This window comes from Littorina saxatilis, linkage group LG2 (genome assembly GCF_037325665.1).
Source record: "Littorina saxatilis isolate snail1 linkage group LG2, US_GU_Lsax_2.0, whole genome shotgun sequence".
NCBI classification, from domain to species: Eukaryota; Metazoa; Mollusca; class Gastropoda; order Littorinimorpha; family Littorinidae; genus Littorina; species Littorina saxatilis.
Genome location: NC_090246.1, coordinates 53630735 through 53650968, shown reverse-complemented (window position 1 = coordinate 53650968; position 20234 = coordinate 53630735). Strand labels below are relative to the sequence as shown.

The window sequence follows — 20234 nt, the reverse complement described above, 5'->3', positions numbered from 1 at the left end:
TCCATTTGGAAAACTGTGCGATAGAAAGCTTGATCAGTGATTATTTCAGCAGTATTTGCAACTGTAATTTTTATCTGATCAAGTGATGTTGCGCAACTCTTTTTTTTTTCGAATGCTTATAAAAGCAACCGATATTGGTTCAGAAAAGTGCTCTTGATCACAGACACATTTTTTATTTGGGTCAGGAGACCATCTAGCCTGGTACATGTACAGGTGGGCTACTTCGACTGTTCTTGGTATTTGGTGTGGAAGGGAGATGAAATTTTGAGGGCTATTTAAGGTATAAAGCTTCACTTTCATATTATCATTTTCATTTTGCATTATCATTTACAGGTGTTGTTTGTTTGGTTTGTGTATGTAAAGTGGGGGACTAACCAGTAAAGGTGGGCTGTGTGAGAGAAAGAAAGAGTGTGTTTGAATTGTTAGACTACTAATTCGGTCAAATTTATTGAATAGTCCCAGGGTTGTTTTCTTGTTCCCGTTTTAATAGGGATGCCTTTTTTGTATATAGTTGTATAAGTTTGTTTATGATCATCATGAACAGGGTCTGCACTTTATGTTTGCTTTTGAGTTTGCTTATTAATGTGTGTATAATCGTCTGATGTGGTTTCAGTGTTTGCACCTGTTAACTGTCTTGTTTTTAAAGTACATGTATAATCATGAAGATAATAATAATAATAATAAAGCATAATATTTAAAAAGTGCATGTATCCAGGGTTTAACCCTGCTCAAAGTGCTGTACAATCATTTGAAAAAATACAACATAACATTATTTAGTGCTGCAAACTGGTGGTTAAAGAAATTATGCTTCCCTGTTTTGCAAGCAAATCCGTAGCAATGCACACAACGCCTATACATGTACAAGAGGGATCTAGCAGGGGATGTATGCCATGTAGAAAAGCTACTGAAACATTCAGCCCAAATCCAACAAGAGGCGAAGCCTTCAAGGCTCATCCCGCAGTGGGGCACTGCGGTTATGAAATTAAAGGCCCCTCCTGTTTTTGGAACCGCAGGAGCTTTCTAGTTTGCTGTTAGGTAGATTTTTGGTTCCTCTTTCCTGTCATGCTCTCTTTTTCTTCATGAATTCTTTTCTTTTTTCTGCCTTCTTGCTCATTCACCTGTATTTTTTCCAAAAATCTCTTCTCTTGCCGCTTGTCTCGCGATTCATGTATAGTTTAATCTGTTAGTGTTCTGATGTAAGTCCAGCAGTAGATAGGTTAAGCCTATTTTAACATACTGGAAACTGGTAATCTTCCAGTAGGTATTAATTTAGTTTTACTAAAGCCTGCTGGGACACAAGTAATGGGTTAGTGCATTTGTAAACAGGAATCGCTTGACAAGTGGCCCCCTTCATCCCCCCCTTCCTCGTCCTGATATGGCTCTGCGTAGTCGGCTGGACGTTAAGCAACAAATAAACAAACAAACAAACTTCAAGGCTCACGTAAGAAATCGACAAACAGTAACACAAACTCAATCACTCCGTCACACACACACACACAGTACGCACACACACACACACACACACGCACACACGCACACACACACATACACAGAAAGAGCATAGGTGAAACTGTGCAAGAAAGCGAGACACTAGATCTTTCTGTCTGCATGTAGCCTACTTACAACATGGACACGACTGCCAAATAGTCTCGGCCCGCTCAAAATAACAATCACCGAGACTTTCAGTAATTCCATCGCGTGACGTCTAACCCTCGTACGTCATAATGTGACGTCAATGTAATATGACGTCTTCAAATGTTAAAGTTTCTACCACAGACATACATACATACATACATACATACGCACGCACAGACAGACAAAAGTTAGCATCGCATAGGCTACACTTCGTGAGCCAAAAACTGGGAGTGTTCGAAGCTCCCCATACGAAATGAAGCTATAATAATTTCACTTCTTCATCCAAACCTTTTGGGTTTCAAGTTCATTAAGAATGTTGATACTGAAAAATGTTTTATTTCCAGCGAATAATACATTGAATTTTCGTTTGATAATTGTCACTGGTGTTGCCGACTGTCACTGGTGTTACCGCTCTGTCACTGGTGTCACCATGATATTTTTTTAGTTTTTTTCATAATTCATCTGGCATTTAAGTCAGTACCGTGCCATGGTTTTGTGCCTTTAAGTCCAAAGCATACACATAAAAATAATTGTGAAAATGTTCCCACTTCTTCATGCCCCTTGTTGGATTGACATTACCCCAAAAACAAACAAAAATAGCAAAAGGCACTTTGATGTTCATCAACCTGATATTTTTAAGCAGCAATAGATGTTCAATCCTGATCAGTTGGAAGATCATCTTCAGTTTCTTCAATTAATCTGCAAAACAATGTGATATCACCTAATTAAACCTGATGAGAAAAAAATCAAAAGACGGTAACACCAGTGACATTTTTTCTCGTTAATTTTATTTTAATTACTTTTTTCTACCCTTTTTGTTTTAGTCAAGGACTGCCTATTTAGTGTTTGAATACTTCTATGTTTCCTTAACCATTCTAGCTGACAAGAAAGGTGCTTTGATTAAAGTCATTTTGAAAAATTCATCTGCCTCAAAAGTCTTACTTTTTTTAAAACCGCCCATATATTTATGACTACATGTAGTAAATATCAAAGTGGATGTCCACTTTCAGGATTGGAATTTTGAGGATATTGCTTAGTGCCTGGTAGGGTCTTAATCCAAACCCACTAGCTACCTGTCATGAGAAAATTGGATTTCAAAAACTTCAATGTTGTGGACAAACTTCTTTCACCACAAAATTCAAATGAGACAGAGAATTGGCAGCAAAATATGATTGCAAGGGATTGTAGACAAACCAGGAGTGTTGGATATCACAGTTGATAAAATTGTTGGGATAAAGCTGAAAGTGGGTGGGGGCTGAGGCCTTTATTTTCAATGCATTCACTTTTCAGGAATTCAGCTTTAATACAATAGTGTTTTTCAGCTGGGTTTTTTTTCTGTCTGCTGTAGTCCCTCTTACGTTTACAAACGATACAGAGGTACCTCTATTTTCAGACCTAAACAAATCTGAACAATTCACTGGTCTTGAAAGAGAGTGAGTGTTATTGTTAAAACAGTAGTAAACTCACTAACACTATGAAGAGAAAGTCTGACATCATCAGGTCTTACAGAGGCAGTCTTAACCTTCGCCCGTCCGGGTTATCGACTACACATCAATTTCCTTCTTTGAGAAACATGGGTCCGCACAGCCCCACGATGTTTGTAGTCTAAATATGACCTTTTTACATTTAGTCAAGTTTTGTTTTTTAATTACTTCTCGCTGAAATGTTAGGACATAAGAGCTTTTAGGTGCCAGAGGCATTCTTAAAAGCTCATTAACAAAATCCAACTAGTTTAAGAGATATTTGCAATTAAACACCCTTCTGGGTCCACACGGACCCATGACCATTGGCGAAGGTTAAAATGGAAGCTCCTAAATCAGAGGTTTCATGCGCTGTACCTGCGTGCCTTTGATGTGGTTGCAAAATAGGTTGTATGTATTTTTGTCCATTTGCGTCTAGTACTGTATGCAATATTGTCAATTGTCATCACTGTTGTTTTCCTCAGAAATGTTCAGGCGTACTTCTACTTCACTCTAACATGTGGGAATGTTTTGTTGAAGTTAAAATGTTGAGAGTACAAAAAAGGGTGTTTAATGATATGGATCATCCTGTGTTCATGTATGCTCTGGTTACACAAGGATCGAACAGTTAGGGTAAAAAAGATGGGGGGGGGGGGGGGGGGGGGAGGGTTTGAAGGGTCAACAAGGGGGAAGTGACGGAAAGAAGTGTCAGTATCGGTTTTTGGCTCACGTAAGTGTAGCCTATGCGATCGTAACTTTGTCTGTCTGTGCGTGCGTGCGTATGTGCGTGCGTGTGTATGTCTGTGGTAGAAACTCTAACATTTGAAAACGTCACATTACATTGACGTCACATTATGACGTAAGAGGGTTAGACGTCACGCGAAGGAAGTACTGAAAGTCTCGGTCATTATTATTTTGAGCGGGCCGAGACTAGTTGGCAGTCGTGTCCCTGTAAGTAGGCTACATGCAGACAGACAGATCTAGATCTAGTGTCTCGCTTTCTTGCACAGTTTCACCTATGCTCTTTCTGTGTGTGTGTGTGTGTGTGTGTGTGTGTGTGTGTGTGTGTGTGTGTGTGTGTGTGTGTGTTACTGTTTGTCGATTTCTTACGTGAGCCTTGATGGCTTCGCCTCTTGTTTTAGTTGACTTTGATTTTGTGCTTAACATGCCAATATGAACAACTAGATTGATTCTGTGATATTTCCCGAGTTGGGTACTTGATCTTGGTGTCTGATTTGAGAGTGGTTTTTTTCTCTTCTCATTTTGATTAGAAAATAAATTTATGGTAGGAGAGTGAAATGATTATATGCATATTTCCTTATCAATACAGTAAGAAATATGTATTTGTATGTGTAATACACAGGCATTTTGTTGCAGTTTCTTGTACAATAGTTAGCTATAGCTGTACTTCATGTGTGCAGCCTAGCAACAGAAGAATTAAAGTGATAATTTTACAACCACCACTACCACAACCTGCTTTAAAATTGTACATGTATGTAAAAAGGGCTCATGTTCTATGGAATCTCTTCCTCTTCAGTCCAATTATCTACCAGTTACCTTGATTATTTTTGTTGCACATCAAGAATGCTTATTCAAGTGTTATTTTTAATGTTGTTTGTATCAATCTTCTTGTAATGTTACTTCGGTTTCTTTTTTATTCCCGCAGGTGGGGCACTGCGGTTATGAAATTAAAGGCCCCTCCTGTTTTTGGAACCGCAGGAGCTTTCTAGTTTGCTGTTAGGTAGATTTTTGGTTCCTCTTTCCTGTCATGCTCTCTTTTTCTTCATGAATTCTTTTCTTTTTTCTGCCTTCTTGCTCATTCACCTGTATTTTTTCCAAAAATCTCTTCTCTTGCCGCTTGTCTCGCGATTCATGTATAGTTTAATCTGTTAGTGTTCTGATGTAAGTCCAGCAGTAGATAGGTTAAGCCTATTTTAACATACTGGAAACTGGTAATCTTCCAGTAGGTATTAATTTAGTTTTACTAAAGCCTGCTGGGACACAAGTAATGGGTTAGTGCATTTGTAAACAGGAATCGCTTGACAAGTGGCCCCCTTCATCCCCCCCTTCCTCGTCCTGATATGGCTCTGCGTAGTCGGCTGGACGTTAAGCAACAAATAAACAAACAAACAATTTCTTTTTTATCATCTTACTGTCACAATGCATAATAATGATTGTATATAACCATGTACGAGTACATCATGAACAGAGATTATTAGTTGCTGATTAGTTAGTTAGTTAGTTAGTTAGGGTTGAAAACGACGTTAAACACCAAATAAAGAAAGTTAGTTAGTTAGCTGTTGCTTTTCGGGTACCCCCCGCGGGTTAGGGGGAAGAATTTACCCGATGCTCCCCAGCATGTCGTAAGAGGCGACTAACGGATTCTGTTTCTCCTTTTACCCTTGTTAAGTGTTTCTTGTATAGAATATAGTCAATGTTTGTAAAGATTTTAGTCAAGCAGTATGTAAGAAATGTTAAGTCCTTTGTACTGGAAACTTGCATTCTCCCAGTAAGGTCATATATTGTAATAAGTTGCAAGCCCCTGGAGCAATTTTTTTATTAGTGCTTTTGTGAACAAGAAACAATTAACAAGTGGCTCTATCCCATCTCCCTCCCTTTCCCCATCGCGATATAACCTTCGTGGTTGAAAACAACGTTAAACACCAAATAAAGAAAGAAAAGAAAGCTTTTCGGGTCCAGCGGACCATAATACTACGGGCCAAATCAGGACCGATTGAGCTGCAGAGATTATTAGTTTTTCAAGCATGGATATTGTTTGCTGAAAGGAACATTTGCAAGAAATCAAATCCTTTCCCGTCAGGAGAAAAATCTGTTTGCCGAAAATAAAACTCGGGGTCCAAAAAAGCCTAACGCCTGTTACAGTGTTATTCTGCGCGGACTAGCCAGCGTGCCAGTAGTTAGCGGCCGCTCCAGTTAAAGGCATGCCATATTATACGGTCGCTAAGCAGGCAGGTAAAACCTGAACACAAAATTGTGTGTTGCTTGTGTGCAGGTCACTTTTCTTCTTCCAAGTTGTTTTCTTGCAAATGTCGGCGTCATGGTATAGTAGTGGAGCTCAATTTTGATTTTTTTTGTTGTGCTTCTGCCAATTCCCATGCCTGGTGTTTTTTTTCTCTAAAGTACATCAAATGTGACATAAGGCAAGAAACATACCGAAAAATATTTGTTGTTAGGGCTTTATGATTGCTTTTGGTTACAATACAATGTAAAACAACAACAACAACATAACATGTTTTGAACCTGTTACCACACGAGAAGCAGTGTAGACTTATGAATTAAATCAGCATGGTGATATACCAAGTTTCATTATTATGTACTGCAAGATCAAAATCGTTACCGCCATGAGTAAAATTCATGTGGATGTCAAATCGAACAAGACAAATAAAGGACAAATACGTCTTTTACATAAGCATTGAAAAAAAACCTATGTAGTAGCCATCATGCTTGTAATCCTCAAATCTGTGATATTTAAACAAGAACAAAATTAACATGCATTTATTGCCATAATCCAAATGATCTGATATCTGTACTTAAGAAATGTTATTGCTCAATGAAAAAGTGTGGGATGGGATTTTTCAATTACTCTATTGCTCAAAGATGCTATCCTTCTTGTGTAAGCGATCATGTTTATCACCTCAAATCTTCCTAGGATTTTACCCGAGACGAGAGAATGATTCATCAACTTGGACACATACAAAAAATGAACACTCTGAATGCTGGGTATTCCCGCAGTGGGGCACTGCGGTTATGAAATTAAAAGCCCCTCCTGTTTTTGGAACCGCAGGAGCTTTCTAGTTTGCTGTTAGGTAGATTTTTGGTTCCTCTTTCCTGTCATGCTCTCTTTTTCTTCATGAATTCTTTTCTTTTTTCTGCCTTCTTGCTCATTCACCTGTATTTTTTCCAAAAATCTCTTCTCTTGCCGCTTGTCTCGCGATTCATGTATAGTTTAATCTGTTAGTGTTCTGATGTAAGTCCAGCAGTAGATAGGTTTAAGCCTATTTTAACATACTGGAAACTGGTAATCTTCCAGTAGGTATTAATTTAGTTTTACTAAAGCCTTCTGGGACACAAGTAATGGGTTAGTGCATTTGTAAACAGGAATCGCTTGACAAGTGGCCCCCTTCATCCCCCCTTCCTCGTCCTGATATGGCTCTGCGTAGTCGGCTGGACGTTAAGCAACAAATAAACAAACAAACAAATGCTGGGTATGTGCAGTGGGATTGTTTAAAAAAACAAATTTCATTAATTTTGTAATTGACACCTATGTCAATCTGCCAAATTAAGTCAGTAAAAACTTCTTCTGATTACTTACATGAGAAGGAATGTATCTTTAAGTTTAAGTCCTGGTTTATTCATTTTGTTACAGAGCTGTCACATCTTGGTGTATTCCTTGTTCTGTTGTTGCTTTTGTTACGAATCTTTTTGGATTTGTTCGACTTTTTGCCAAGAACAAATTGGGTGATAATAATGTGTCTTTTATGGGATGTATGTTTGTTTCTGTTTCTTTTTGGACTGCTAAAATGCTACCCAATTAACTTCCTTTATATTATATAGCATTAAATTCAGCTTTTGGGGGGTATGCGTCATTTTCACCCTAGAATCTCATCAAATGTGTTCACATTGGTCTCAGCCTTGTTATGTCTTCTGCTCGTTTTGTTATTACAATGTATGTGAATTCCTGTGAGTGTCCATAATTTCAGTATGTTAACATGTGTATAAACTAATTTCAATCAACACTCAGCTGCCTACACTGTGGCCATCAGAGAGCTCCTGAGCTGCTGGGGATCCTTCAGACAACACGGATACACACCAGAGGATCATGTACAGATACACACGTGGGGTCAAAGTTGCACTATGGAATACACCAGTGGTCAAGGTTGAAAACACCAGGGGTGAAAGTTACGATATGGATCCATACCAGGGGCCGAAATTGCACTATGGAGACACATTAGGGGTAAAAGTTGCACTACTGAGACCAGGGGTCAAAGGAGAATCATAGATATACACCAGGGTCAAATTTGGCTAGTAAGTAGTAAACTTTGAGAGAGGTGACTGGAGACATGAATGTTTGATAAAAACCAGGTTCAATTGTGTATTTGTGTTAGAATTAGGTGGTGACTTCTTGGTAATACAAATAGAATAGGTTTCCTGGTTTTAATTTTGCAAGAACCAATGCCATTTGGTGGAAGAAACAATAATATACTGTTGGCAGTTCAGTGAGTCAAAGAGAAAAGCCACTTTTGTGTGTGTGTGTGAAATTGTCAAAAATAAGGGAAAGATCAAACTCAAATAAGATCACGAGTTTAGAAAAATAGCGCACCACCACAAAGATTTGCATGCTTTCGCACCCAGGCACACTAAATTTGAATCCTTCTGTCTCCGGCACAGGTCATCTTAGAACTGTGATGAATCGGAACATTATATGTTGGTTGGTTAATATCAGACTGTTTCTGTGCATGTCCTGGGTATATCTACTCTTGGCATGAGTGTGTGTATTGTGGGATTTAAACATGCATGTATGTTTAATTTGTTTACAGCAGAAATGTCTGGGCAGTGTTTCCTTCATGGTTGTCCCTGTTTCTGACATGAATGTGAACAGAATAAAAAAAAAGAATGCTTATTATGAAGGATTATCAAAGTGAAGTGTTTGTCTTTTTTCTAGTCAGGCTTCTACTGGTGCCTCTCACACTTGCACACAGACGGACGCTCACACACACTCACATAGAGATCCCAGGCAAAAACAAAAATCAAAGTCGACACAAATGTATTCCTCCTTACAGTTACACATAAAGATACCTCTCAGTTAAATGCCATTTACACATTCAATATCTTGATTAATATGCTTGTGGAGAAAATAACTTGTACTTTTCCTGACATGAAACTGAAATTCTAAACACAGATACAGAATCTTCTGCAGTTTGGGGGTGCTGCTAGTCAACAGATCTTTTGTTTTTGTTTTTTGTAATCCTTAAACGAATGATGTTTCCGAGGTCAGCTAAACTTTGGCCCAGGAAAGCCAATATCATATAAGAAGCAGCTGAAGTTCCTGGTGAGCATAGATGGGCACAGTTCTCACTCGGTGTAAACAATCACCATATCAATAGTATAAGAATATGCATAGGTGTCAACCTATACGGTTTGGCCGTATTGCTGTACGGGAAAAATGCATTTTTTACCCAATACGGTGTATAGGAAAATCTATACGGGCAAAAGAAGAATATACGGCGAAAAGAAAAAATTACAGCAAAGTTAAAATGAATGATAACAATGGAGATTGAGAGACAACGATCGACGCTTTCATGCAGACGACTCTCAAACGTTGTCATTGCGCATACTCAGACTCTTTTTCCACTTGACTTCCTATAAATCACTTCCGGTTTCCGGTACATTCTATCAAGCGTCGATCAACAAGCATGGCATCGCAAAGTTATTCTCCAGCTAAAAAGCTGAAAACTACATCGCAAAGTGGATCCGGACGACATCTTAAAGAGTGGGAGAGCCCAATTTTTAACAACGGTGCATACGCTGGATGGATTAAATCTTCATCAGAAGGCCCAGACTACTCGTTTTGTGTCCCATGCAGGAAACATGTGAAAGTGCGTGCCTCTGGATTTTACGACCTGAAGAGCCATTTTTCAACACGTGGGCACAATACAATTTTATAAGGTCTTGAGCTGTCTAATAAGGTTTTGGAAGGCCTCATATAAGGGCAACACCAATGATAGGTTGACACCTATGAATATGAGTTATTTCTAATATGCTGACTGTTAGCAAATGATAACAAGACATGTCGAGAAAAAAGATATCAAGCCGAATGCTGATATCGTTTGTGAGACATGTCTGTTATCATTTGCTAACAGTCAGCATATTAGAAATAACGGTTTTATTACCGTTTAATTCGACCAAAAGAAATTTCGAAGCAACCCCGCGAATTAGACAGAACAGCCGCAATGGGAACTTGAGCGCTTCTACCTGATTATGCCTGTCAGTCAAAGAATTCTCGTGACCTGAGTCAGCCAATCAGAGTAACACACCTGACGTGATGAATATTCACAGGTCAAACGCCTTTGACACACAACAATCTCACAAGATAAACCATGTTAACCATGCGTTTCGGTTGCTTCGCTTTTTCTCGATGAACAGAGAGCGACAGATTTAGAACCGACTCCAGACGGATGGGAAATGACGTAAAGATACATTTGATGTAAAGCGAGTGGCGCAATTTCACTTGATTTTTCCGAACTTTGATCATTTAGATTTCAAGTGAGCGGTCGGCATTGCACACTCAGACGATGGGCGGTGCCTTGCTGTTCCGTTACGCACCCACCGACAAAACTTGATCGCTTTTCGGTATTTTTTTTAGATAAAGATAGTATTACCTGACAGCATTTGAAGTGTCATTCTTTAGAATAAATCACGCTGATATTGTTGAATTACATTTTTACTTTGTCTTGTTAATTTTTAGCGTGATAAACAAAAAGGGTCCCTGCCTGAACGTTATAACATTTAGAGGGTCACCTAGAATCCGTCCTGATTGGTCAAAAAGCCATATGGGGCACTGAATTGGTAATAATGGTCAATAACATTCAAGTTACACTTCAAGTTGTACGTTATCCTACTCGATTACCCTATTTTGAAGACCTTTTCATGTGATCAAAGATTTTTGCTGCAGGTCTTGTTTTGGAACCAGAAACGATGAGATATATCTATACCTCAATGAGTACCAACATTTTTTTTTTGTAATTCACTTCAGAAAATGCTTTAAAAAGAGAACAGAATATGTGTGGACCTTACAGAGAACTCCAACATTGTCCAGTTTCCTGGTATGGTAATGAAAAAAATAATAAAATAACCAAATTCCTGCTGGGGCAGGGAAGATCTCAAGATACTCTGCTGATTTTCAAAAATTGTGTTTGCATATAATGACGACAATGATGATGTTAATGATGATGAAAACTCATAAAGCACAAAATACTGGGAAGTCATATCCCAGCTACCGTTACGATCCTGCACCATTCCAAACACTTTTTCCTTCAAATATGAAGTATCTTCGTTGAACTACACAACAATGAAAACAAAACTAGTCACACTTTGTCATTCATATGCTTATTTGCTTTTATCACATCACAACCTTTCATTCTGCATTTCTCAATGCTGTCCATATCTTGTAATATTTACATTCACATTCACTTTGTAAGCTAAAATCTATCTAATGCTGTCAAAACTTCACCTTTTACTTCTAAGCACACACTCTGACCTTGAAAATGAATTTCTGCCTGTCTTTACTCACACAGTTTCTACAACTAATCAAATCCTCCACAAGGAAACAAAAGCAATGCTGTCCATATCTTGTAATATTTACATTCACATTAGCAGGCACTGCTTACTTTGTAAGCTAAAATCTCTCTGATGCTGTCAAAACTTCACCTTTTACTTCTAAGCACACACTTTTCTTTCTTTCTTTATTTGGTGTTTAACGTTGTTTTCAACCACGAAGGGTTATATCGCGACGGGGAAAGGGGGAAGATGGGATAGAGCCACTTGTCAATTGTTTCTTGTTCACAAAAGCACTAATCAAAAATTTGCTCCAGGGGCTTGCAACGTAGTACAATATATTACCTTACTGGAAGAATGCAAGTTTCCAGTACAAAGGACTTAACATTTCTTACATACTGCTTTACTAAAATCTTTACAAAAATTGACTATATTCTATACAAGAAACACTTAACAAGGGTAAAAGGAGAAACAAAATCCGTTAGTCGCCTCTTACGACATGCTGGGGAGCATCGGGTAAATTCTTCCTCCTAACCCGCGGGGGGTTAAGCACACACTCTGACCTTGAAAATGAATTTCTGCCTGTCTTTACTCACACAGTTTCTACAACTAATCAAATCCTCCACAAGGAAACAAAAGCACAGAAAATGTTATACACTGTTTTACTCTCACTTCTGACAACCATATCTGCCACACGAGAATATTTCACAGTTACAAACTGTTTTAAATTAAATCTACAAAAACATATATCATTCACTTTAGAAAAAAAAATTGTTCCATTTAAAAGCCAAGTCATGCACAAAACACACATGCAAAACTCTTCGGCTTATTCCGTAATTGCACTACTTGGACTTGGGAGAAGAAACACCAATCTATGCAGACTACAAAACGTTCAACCACAGTCAGTCTTGAAGATCCTCATAGTTTGTCCATTTTGTCCACACAGACAAGCTTCGTTTTCGTTTTCTCCTGGCGTAAAATCTCAGAAGCCAATCTGAGCAGATTTGTGCAGAAAGTTGAGAAGAATGTCTGACATCAAGCAAAGACATGTGTCCAACGAGAACTATTTACAGTCTCTCTTATCTGTACGTGTGCACAATTTTGTAGACTGCAAAGGAGAGAGCAGCAAGGGCCGCAGCTCCAAACCCTAAGTGGAAGTAGAGCTTGTTTTCATCTGTGTAGAGATCCCTCATGTGACTGCACAAAAAGAGAAACAAGAGTTAAAGGCATCACAACTACAGCATGAAGACGAAAGCTTCATTCAGTTTTGAAATTATCAACTTTTTATGTTGTAAAAATGTCCCAGTTTTTCACCTGTTAACAACTAGAACGACATCTTTATGACATTTGGCCAGGTAAATAATCAACTACATTCCCTCTGCTTCTGTTCTGGATAGTTCAGAATTGCTACAGTTGTCTATCCTGAATACACCTTGACTACAGTTTACTTGTGACAATTAATCCTACAGAATAAAAGGCTAGCTGAAAAGAAAAAAGACATGAATGCACCGTCTACTCCCTCTGATACACTGAAGAATACTAATGAGTTGCCTTGCCCAAAGATTCTATTTGCTGCATCACTGTATTCAGATATTCAACACAACTTGTATCCATTTGTGCAATGAGAGAAAATATGTGCAAAATATACAGTGCAACATGCTACTTGACCCACCGTGCAGATCTCAAGTGATGTAGCTATGTGCGTCACATTGAAAATGAAAGGAGTAAAGATCAGTTGAATATGTTGTACAGGTTATACTTAAGCTTGTTTAGCTAAGCATGCACATAAATATATAGTGCAGGCTCAAAAACACACTGATAATGTTAACCCTTACAGTGGTGCAATTCTGTAACACATGTTACATAGCCACTGGTGAATTAACAGAGAGAAAAATAAAGAAAAACGGTCATATAGGTTTTCGCATCCAAGGGAGGTAATCGGAACCGACCAAACAGACTGAGCCAGTAGCACGACATATGGCGTGACAACCAGGTGACAGTATACGTAAAGTAGCGTGACATATGTCGCGACAACCAGCCTAAGGGTTAATATGCATCAAGCAAATTATTACTTGAGTAAATATTAATTCATACTTTTGTAGAAAAAGGGGTATGGGTGCTGATATGCCAAGGATTTTTTTTTTTTACTGTAGCCTGTTTTTTCAATCTTTGTACATACAAAGGAAAATGATGAGTAAATGAACTGAAATAACTATATATCTACATATATGGCAACTATATGTATTAATAACCGCTTTCACAGACGAGGAGGTACAGAAAGTACTTTTAAAGGGACTTTCCCCCAAAAAGAAAGTCTGGGAAATATTAACCCTTAGGCTGGTTGTCGCGACATATGTCGCGCTACTTTACGTATACTGTCACCTGGTTGTCACGACATATTTCGCGCTACTGGTTCAGTCTGTTTGGTCGGTTCCGATTACCCCCCATGGATGTGAAAACCTATATGACCGTTTTTATTTTTCTCTCTGTTAATTCACCAGTGGCTATGTAACATGTGTTACAGAATTGCACCAGTGTAAGGGTTAAGTAACACACTAACAGGAGGTGAGAAAAAACATTTGCAACAAATTTAAAGGGTATACATGGGTGTTGTATCATATTTAGAAAGGCTCTGAAATGACACAAGGAATTATCAAGCTCTTGTTAAATCCTTCAAATGACACTTGGGTAAATAACAACACATTTCCAGCTACAGCAACATTCAAACAGAAAACTCTTCCTGTCAGAAACAGAAAATACAATGTGACAGATCTACCGAGGTTAAAAATCCTGAAAAGTTAGATCAGCTAGATGACAAAGGAGGTGCAAATGGGTGAAAACAGAAGAAAAGTGTGAGCCGATGCTAGTGTAAAGCTATAGGCAGAGAATGTAGAAACACGTTATCTGGGAAGAAAAGGCATACATCACCAAATCAAAGGGGTACAGAAATAAAAGAAACAATTAATACTTTATGATTTGAAACAAAATCCACACAAACAAAAATCTTCATGCCCAAGGATTCCACGATGCACAACAACTGAACAAATTCCACTGTCGCCTTGGTTAGTCTTCCAGCAAAAAAGACAGATAGCCAGTACAACAACACAGTGATCCTCCCGAATATGGATGCAGAAGATAAATTCACAAGGGGGGGATGACAGAGAAAAACTATAGCACATGCGTGAGCACCTTATTCTCTCCTCCAGCCATAACGGGCGCTGATGAACCAGTAACATGTGCACCAAACGTTTCAGGTTGCTGCAAGAAAAACAACACATGACCAATTCAGAAGCAACACGGATGGGGCAAGGAATGATTTCATTTACTGTGGTGGGTGTGCGTGGGACACAAAGACATACAAATGATGGAGAAACAGAAAATGTTTCAAACTTCTCAGAAAGTTTGTCAGCAACGGCTTTAACTTCAGGCATATGCATGTATGCGAGTTTGGTATTTGAAGAATGAAGCACTATCTATGAATGAAGTGACATGACTGCTCACTACTGCTTTTGAAAAGTTCTGACCTCCCCCACCTACTCAAGTTGTGTGCAAAATGTTATGAGAGCACAGAGGAACAATCGTAAACCCGGTATCTAAAGAATGTTCCACACCAATACACTCTTTAGAACTACTAAAAACTGAGGAAATCTGGTTTCTACTTAAAATAAACAATACAACAGGAAACCCTGAACATATGCATAACTTAGTCAAGGATTTCTGATGTTTGTCTAAAGTCTCACCTCTTAAAGCAGTTCTACTCTTCACAACAACAAAATAAATAAAAGAACATGAAACTTAAATTAAAGCAATAAACAATCAACCATCGGTCAATCAATCAATCAACTAGTCATCCAATCCACCCATCCATCCATCAATCTATCATGATAATGGCAAGAGTGCCCTTATTTTTTTCCCTTGCAAAAAAAGGTGTTAACCTACTATATATCCCGGCTGTTCACAGCCACCCCTCTAGCAATTTCTATAGAACTGACAATGTGCAGAGACAAGGGAGTCACACTAGCAGTGTTATCTGCTGACTAAAACTCGGCAGGAGAGTGTGTTGAAACTGAAAGGGGGGGCTGGAGGGGGGGGGGGGGGGGGGGGGGGCTGGAGGGAGGGGGGGGGGGGGATGGTGGGTTCGGGCGTGTCTTAATGCTCGGCTTACCCAAGATCATATAAAGTGTTCTCCCTCAGTGTACAGCTGGGGAAACAATGCATCAAAGCCATGCAGTTTGGCTATGTGATTATCCAGGTATATATACAATATACAACACCTTGTTGTCTATTCTGAATACAGCACCACCTCTCTGCACATGCAGAGCAACTTCTAGCCTGTATGGCAGATGTGTGGAATGAGATTGCCCACTACTTTAACAAGATTCACTATACCCAGGTGGCAGAATGACCGAGGTCTTTTACCTGCCACGGCGGTGACACTGGGCCAGGGTACTGTCTGTGAGTCAACACAATCATGAAGTTGACTCATGTCCATCTTGACCTGGACTTGAACCTGTGACCCGAGAATCACAAGTCCAGCCCTCAACTAACTGAGCTCAAGTCTTTATTTGTTAACAACGCTCTGACACATGTTTCCGTCAGCAGATGACACGTATAATAACATGAGCATGCTCACGGGTATGCGGCCATGGTGGCCAGCTTGATGTAGATGTCCCAGTTGATGGTGTCCATGCAGGTGAAATGCTGGGGCGGAGGGAGGCGGTAGCGCTGGCAGAACTGTGCCGGCGTTAGATCGTAGTCCTGCCGAACCTCAGGGTGCTCCGCCTTGCAGGCCACCACCAGAGTGGGGATTTTGCAGTCGATGAAATGTTTCTGGAGAAGGAGAAATTGTATCACGTTGCTTTCGTGAGCTAATCAAATGCAACATAACTACATGCCGTCCCCGCCTGCTCCAGCTGCTTAAACTCACTGACAGACTGTCTCTGATAAGTGGTATACCAGCCTCAAGTATATCATCATATCCTTACAACCATCAGATGCATGATCATCCTCTCTCAAAAACAGCAACCTAAAACCGAACATTTACATTATAAACTTACCCACAGTCTACAAACCAAACTCACAAACAATTTGCACGGGAATGATGTCATCTCACAGAGGCATGACAGCAAAAACTGTAACATGATGATCCCTCTACTGTGTTAGGAAACGCTGCCGTTGCTGAACTTTGGTTCAGTTTTGTGTGTTGCATGTATTTGACTTATTTGTACTTTGTGGGAAAGTACCGATATTATATTTTGTAAACACAGTATTTATGTTTGGACGAGAATGCAGGTGAACTTTCCAGTCCTGTCAAAACAAGTTCTTTACCACGTTGTTTTGAGTCGTGGGTTCGTGGCGTTCGCTCGGATTAAGTGCGTCGGCGCTTTTGATGTACGTCACAGAGAATGTCACTATTCTAGTCCATGGACGGGTCATATAATTTTAGTTGTATCATGTTCGGTCTGAAATATTCTCGAAATTGAGTATTTACTATATAGGCCAGGGCGATTTGTATGTTAAAAAAAGCTTCTACTTTGAGTTCTGCTACGATGTGCAGTTGTATCAGACATGAGACCAGCAAATGTTCCAAAAGTAGGAAAGTAAGCCGGGGTCCAGAGGCCGCATAGGCCCCTGGTGGGGTCCAGGGGCAACGCCCCAGTAGGGGGTTCAGGGGGGCAACGCCCCCCTGATGGAAAATGAATGTTAGAATTATAAAGGCCATTTTGGGGCCTCTCCTGATAGCAAAAAGTTAGATCATGCCTTTTTAAAAAGCTATAAAAACCACAAGAATAATATGTTTTAGCATTTAAAAAAAAAAATTATAACAATCACACACACAAAACTTACTTGAAAACTTTCAGAACCAACACATTTTTTCCACCAAGTCCGTATTTCACCACGCAGTGGCCGTTGTCGCACCACGTGCACACGGCCTGACCGGGAATGGATATCTTGGCGATACTGTCGCCAATGAGCTGGCGCCTTTCTTTCTTGCTGATAATGACAGTCACTTCTTTTGACAGCCAGTTGGCTTTCCACTTTTTTTTCACACTTTGGTCGTCGATCGTAAGAGCTTCCTCAGCCGACAAAACAATACGGAATCCAGACGCCATGATGCTACCTTTTTCACCTTCGGCGTTTGAAGATCGGCAGCCAATCAAAACAACCCGCAAACCGCCATCGGTGAATAATTAGGCCTAGGCGATAATCGTCGGAGATCGACAGCCAATCAAACGCGACCCATGATACTGCTATGGGTTCACGCGAGTGCTGGGGTACGAATGCACTGACTTCAGACGCACACAGCTTCAGGTGAACGGTTCATACCACCCCCCCCCCCTTTTTTTTTTCTCAACGAATTTGCATCGATCTCAAGAATGGTCTGTGAGCTAAGGAAAATATCGGAATTCCGATAAAATTCGGACCAGTCCCATGTCTGTTGTATGTATGGAATGCTAAATAAATCCTCGAACTCAATTTGACGAGTTGTTTTCTGCTGCTGCGAAGATGGGCGACGTACAATAAAAGAACACAACTATACGACGTTTGAGAACTTGTGGCAATCTCAAGTGTCGTGTAACATACTGAAAAGACTTTTTGACAAAGCACAACTTATCTGGTCTCTTCCTCTTTTGTGGAAATGTCCCTTTCATTCAAGGATGCTCATGACTGGTCAGAAACACTGTATAGCATACATAAAGGAAACACTCACCAGATACATGCGGGCACAAAACTCAAAAGTGCGGGGGTTGGTGACGTCATATAACAAGCAGGCAACGTCACAATCCAGTTCTGTTGGCGTCAACACCTCACTCATGGACACGTCCACCTCATGTAGCTGGGGGGAAAACATACACAGTGGTATAAATTATTCTGAACATTTCAATTCATCATCACAAAAGGAGATTGATATTTTTATCGAGCATTGTAAAACCACCTATTTCTAGGTATTCTTCATATTTCACCACCTCAATTCTCCGCAAATAAACAAACAAGAAGAGCAAACGCTCGATCGAGTCACTTTCGCAGTTCTGAATATTATATGAGGCATCAGATGGACAGGAAGAAATTGCTATTCACAACACAATGAGTCACGTTCACATAAAATTTGAGCCCGGTCACTTTTATAGTTTCCGAGAAAAGCCCAACGTTAAGTTGTGTGTTGCCGAACAGAAAAGGCTAGTTATCTCCCTTGTTTTTCTGATAACGTTCGTAAAAGGCTACAGATGTAAATACTTTGATGTAAAGAATAATCCTACAAAGTTTCAATCACATCCGATGAACTTTGTCAAAGATATAAAATGTCTAATTTTTCCTTTGACGCTGACCTGTGACCTTGAAAAAGGTCAAAGGTCAACGAAACCATCGTTAAAGTGTAGAGGTCATTGGAGGTCACGACTAAACAAAATATGAGCCCGATCGCTTTGATAGTTTCCGAGAAAAGTCCAACGTTAAGGTGGTGTCTACGGACGGCCGGCCGGACGGCCGGCCGGACAGACTAACACTGACCGATTACATAGAGTCACTTTTTCTCAAGTGACTCAAAAATGAAGGATCATTATTTCAAATAGTTTAAAAGTTTGGCTGAATGAAACGCTGAAATGGTGCAAGAGGAAAATGCATGCATCTTACCTCAATCACACGAAGCCAATATCACTAACACAGCTGCATGATGCTTACCTCTGCCCTATACAATTATATTAGAATTTTGGAGCAGTTGTTTCTCCTTGATATCTGCTGTAAAAGTATGCTAAACCATTCATTAAAACATACTGAAAGGCAAAAGACTCCAGCCTACCAGTAGGTATTTTTCCTGCCCGTAGACCTGTACTGTGTTGATGGTGAAGTTTGACAGATGTTGTCTGTTGAGGGTGGCCACATAGCGCAGGTTTCGCCGCAACACCCCCTGCAAGAATGACGTCTGCACACACATACACACACACATATATTTACTCAATAAACTTACTTTTTTTTAGTTTTGTGCGATTTTTGTTTTGTTTTGGTGTTCATCTTAACAAGTTTAATAAATAGAACAACAGCCACTTTTTTCTCCTTATGTATTTACCAATTAGGTCTAAATACAACAGCCACTTTCTTTTTCTTCTGTGCTTACCAATTAGGTCTTAATGCACAAATGACAAGGGATTTACTAACCTTTCCAACAGATTTTGCCCCCAAAACATGACAGCGGAAGACATTTCTGGTCGTTTGACGTTTTTCTAGGTCTATCTTCTTGTCTCGAGTCACTGAAAGTAAAACAAAGGCCAAAAGATCATTAATTATGCACAGAACAAAAGTTTAATGTCTGCAACAAAAAACACAGTAAGTCAGAAAAATCACTCTTAGAGCTTAGATTGTAGAATCAAAAAGTACACAAAATAATTTATTTAAGAATGCCTAGGCGAAAAATTCATCTCCTGAAATAGAGTGTTATTTATTCTATGGCAAGCAAATTCACCAGGTCATCACATCATGCGAGTATCTTGGGTAAATGCAGCTATGAATCAAGTTAAATTAATGAAAAAAAGTAAATCCGTCTAGCACACACAAAAGGACATCCCTTATTTAAGAACATAAATCTTGTGGTCCATCTCACACATGCATGCACGCACACACGCACGTTTTGCACACACACACACACTCCCCTCTCCTCAGCGATAGCAACACGCCAGCTTACCATGCACGGCAGAGAGCTGCGAGTCGTGCTGAAAGTGGTAACCCAGGTAGGCCAGAAACTCCAAGGTTCGAGGCACATCAAGCAGTGTCGTCAACCTGCACATTCACACATTACATGTTCAGTACTAAGCATGTTAGTTAGCTTCTGAAATGGTTGCAAACTTCTTT

General features: G+C 39.6%; 1 protein-coding gene across 2 annotated transcripts in view; it reads right to left on the bottom strand.

Moving 5' to 3' along the window:
- Positions 1-8863: 8863 nt before the first annotated feature.
- The window catches only part of LOC138959261 (mitochondrial Rho GTPase 1-like), a 34882-nt gene continuing 23511 nt past the window's right edge, over positions 8864-20234 (bottom strand). The window contains exons 15-21 of one of the 2 annotated variants that reach the window (XM_070330663.1): positions 20068-20162; positions 19545-19636; positions 19189-19311; positions 18103-18228; positions 16024-16220; positions 14580-14648; positions 8864-12587 (exon numbers count right to left, since the gene is read on the bottom strand). In XM_070330663.1, coding sequence (XP_070186764.1) covers positions 12470-12587; positions 14580-14648; positions 16024-16220; positions 18103-18228; positions 19189-19311; positions 19545-19636; positions 20068-20162 — 820 coding nt within the window. In that variant the 3' untranslated portion in view covers positions 8864-12469. The remainder of the gene's footprint in view (positions 12588-14579; positions 14649-16023; positions 16221-18102; positions 18229-19188; positions 19312-19544; positions 19637-20067; positions 20163-20234) is intronic. The other variant, XM_070330664.1, reaches the window with a different exon arrangement.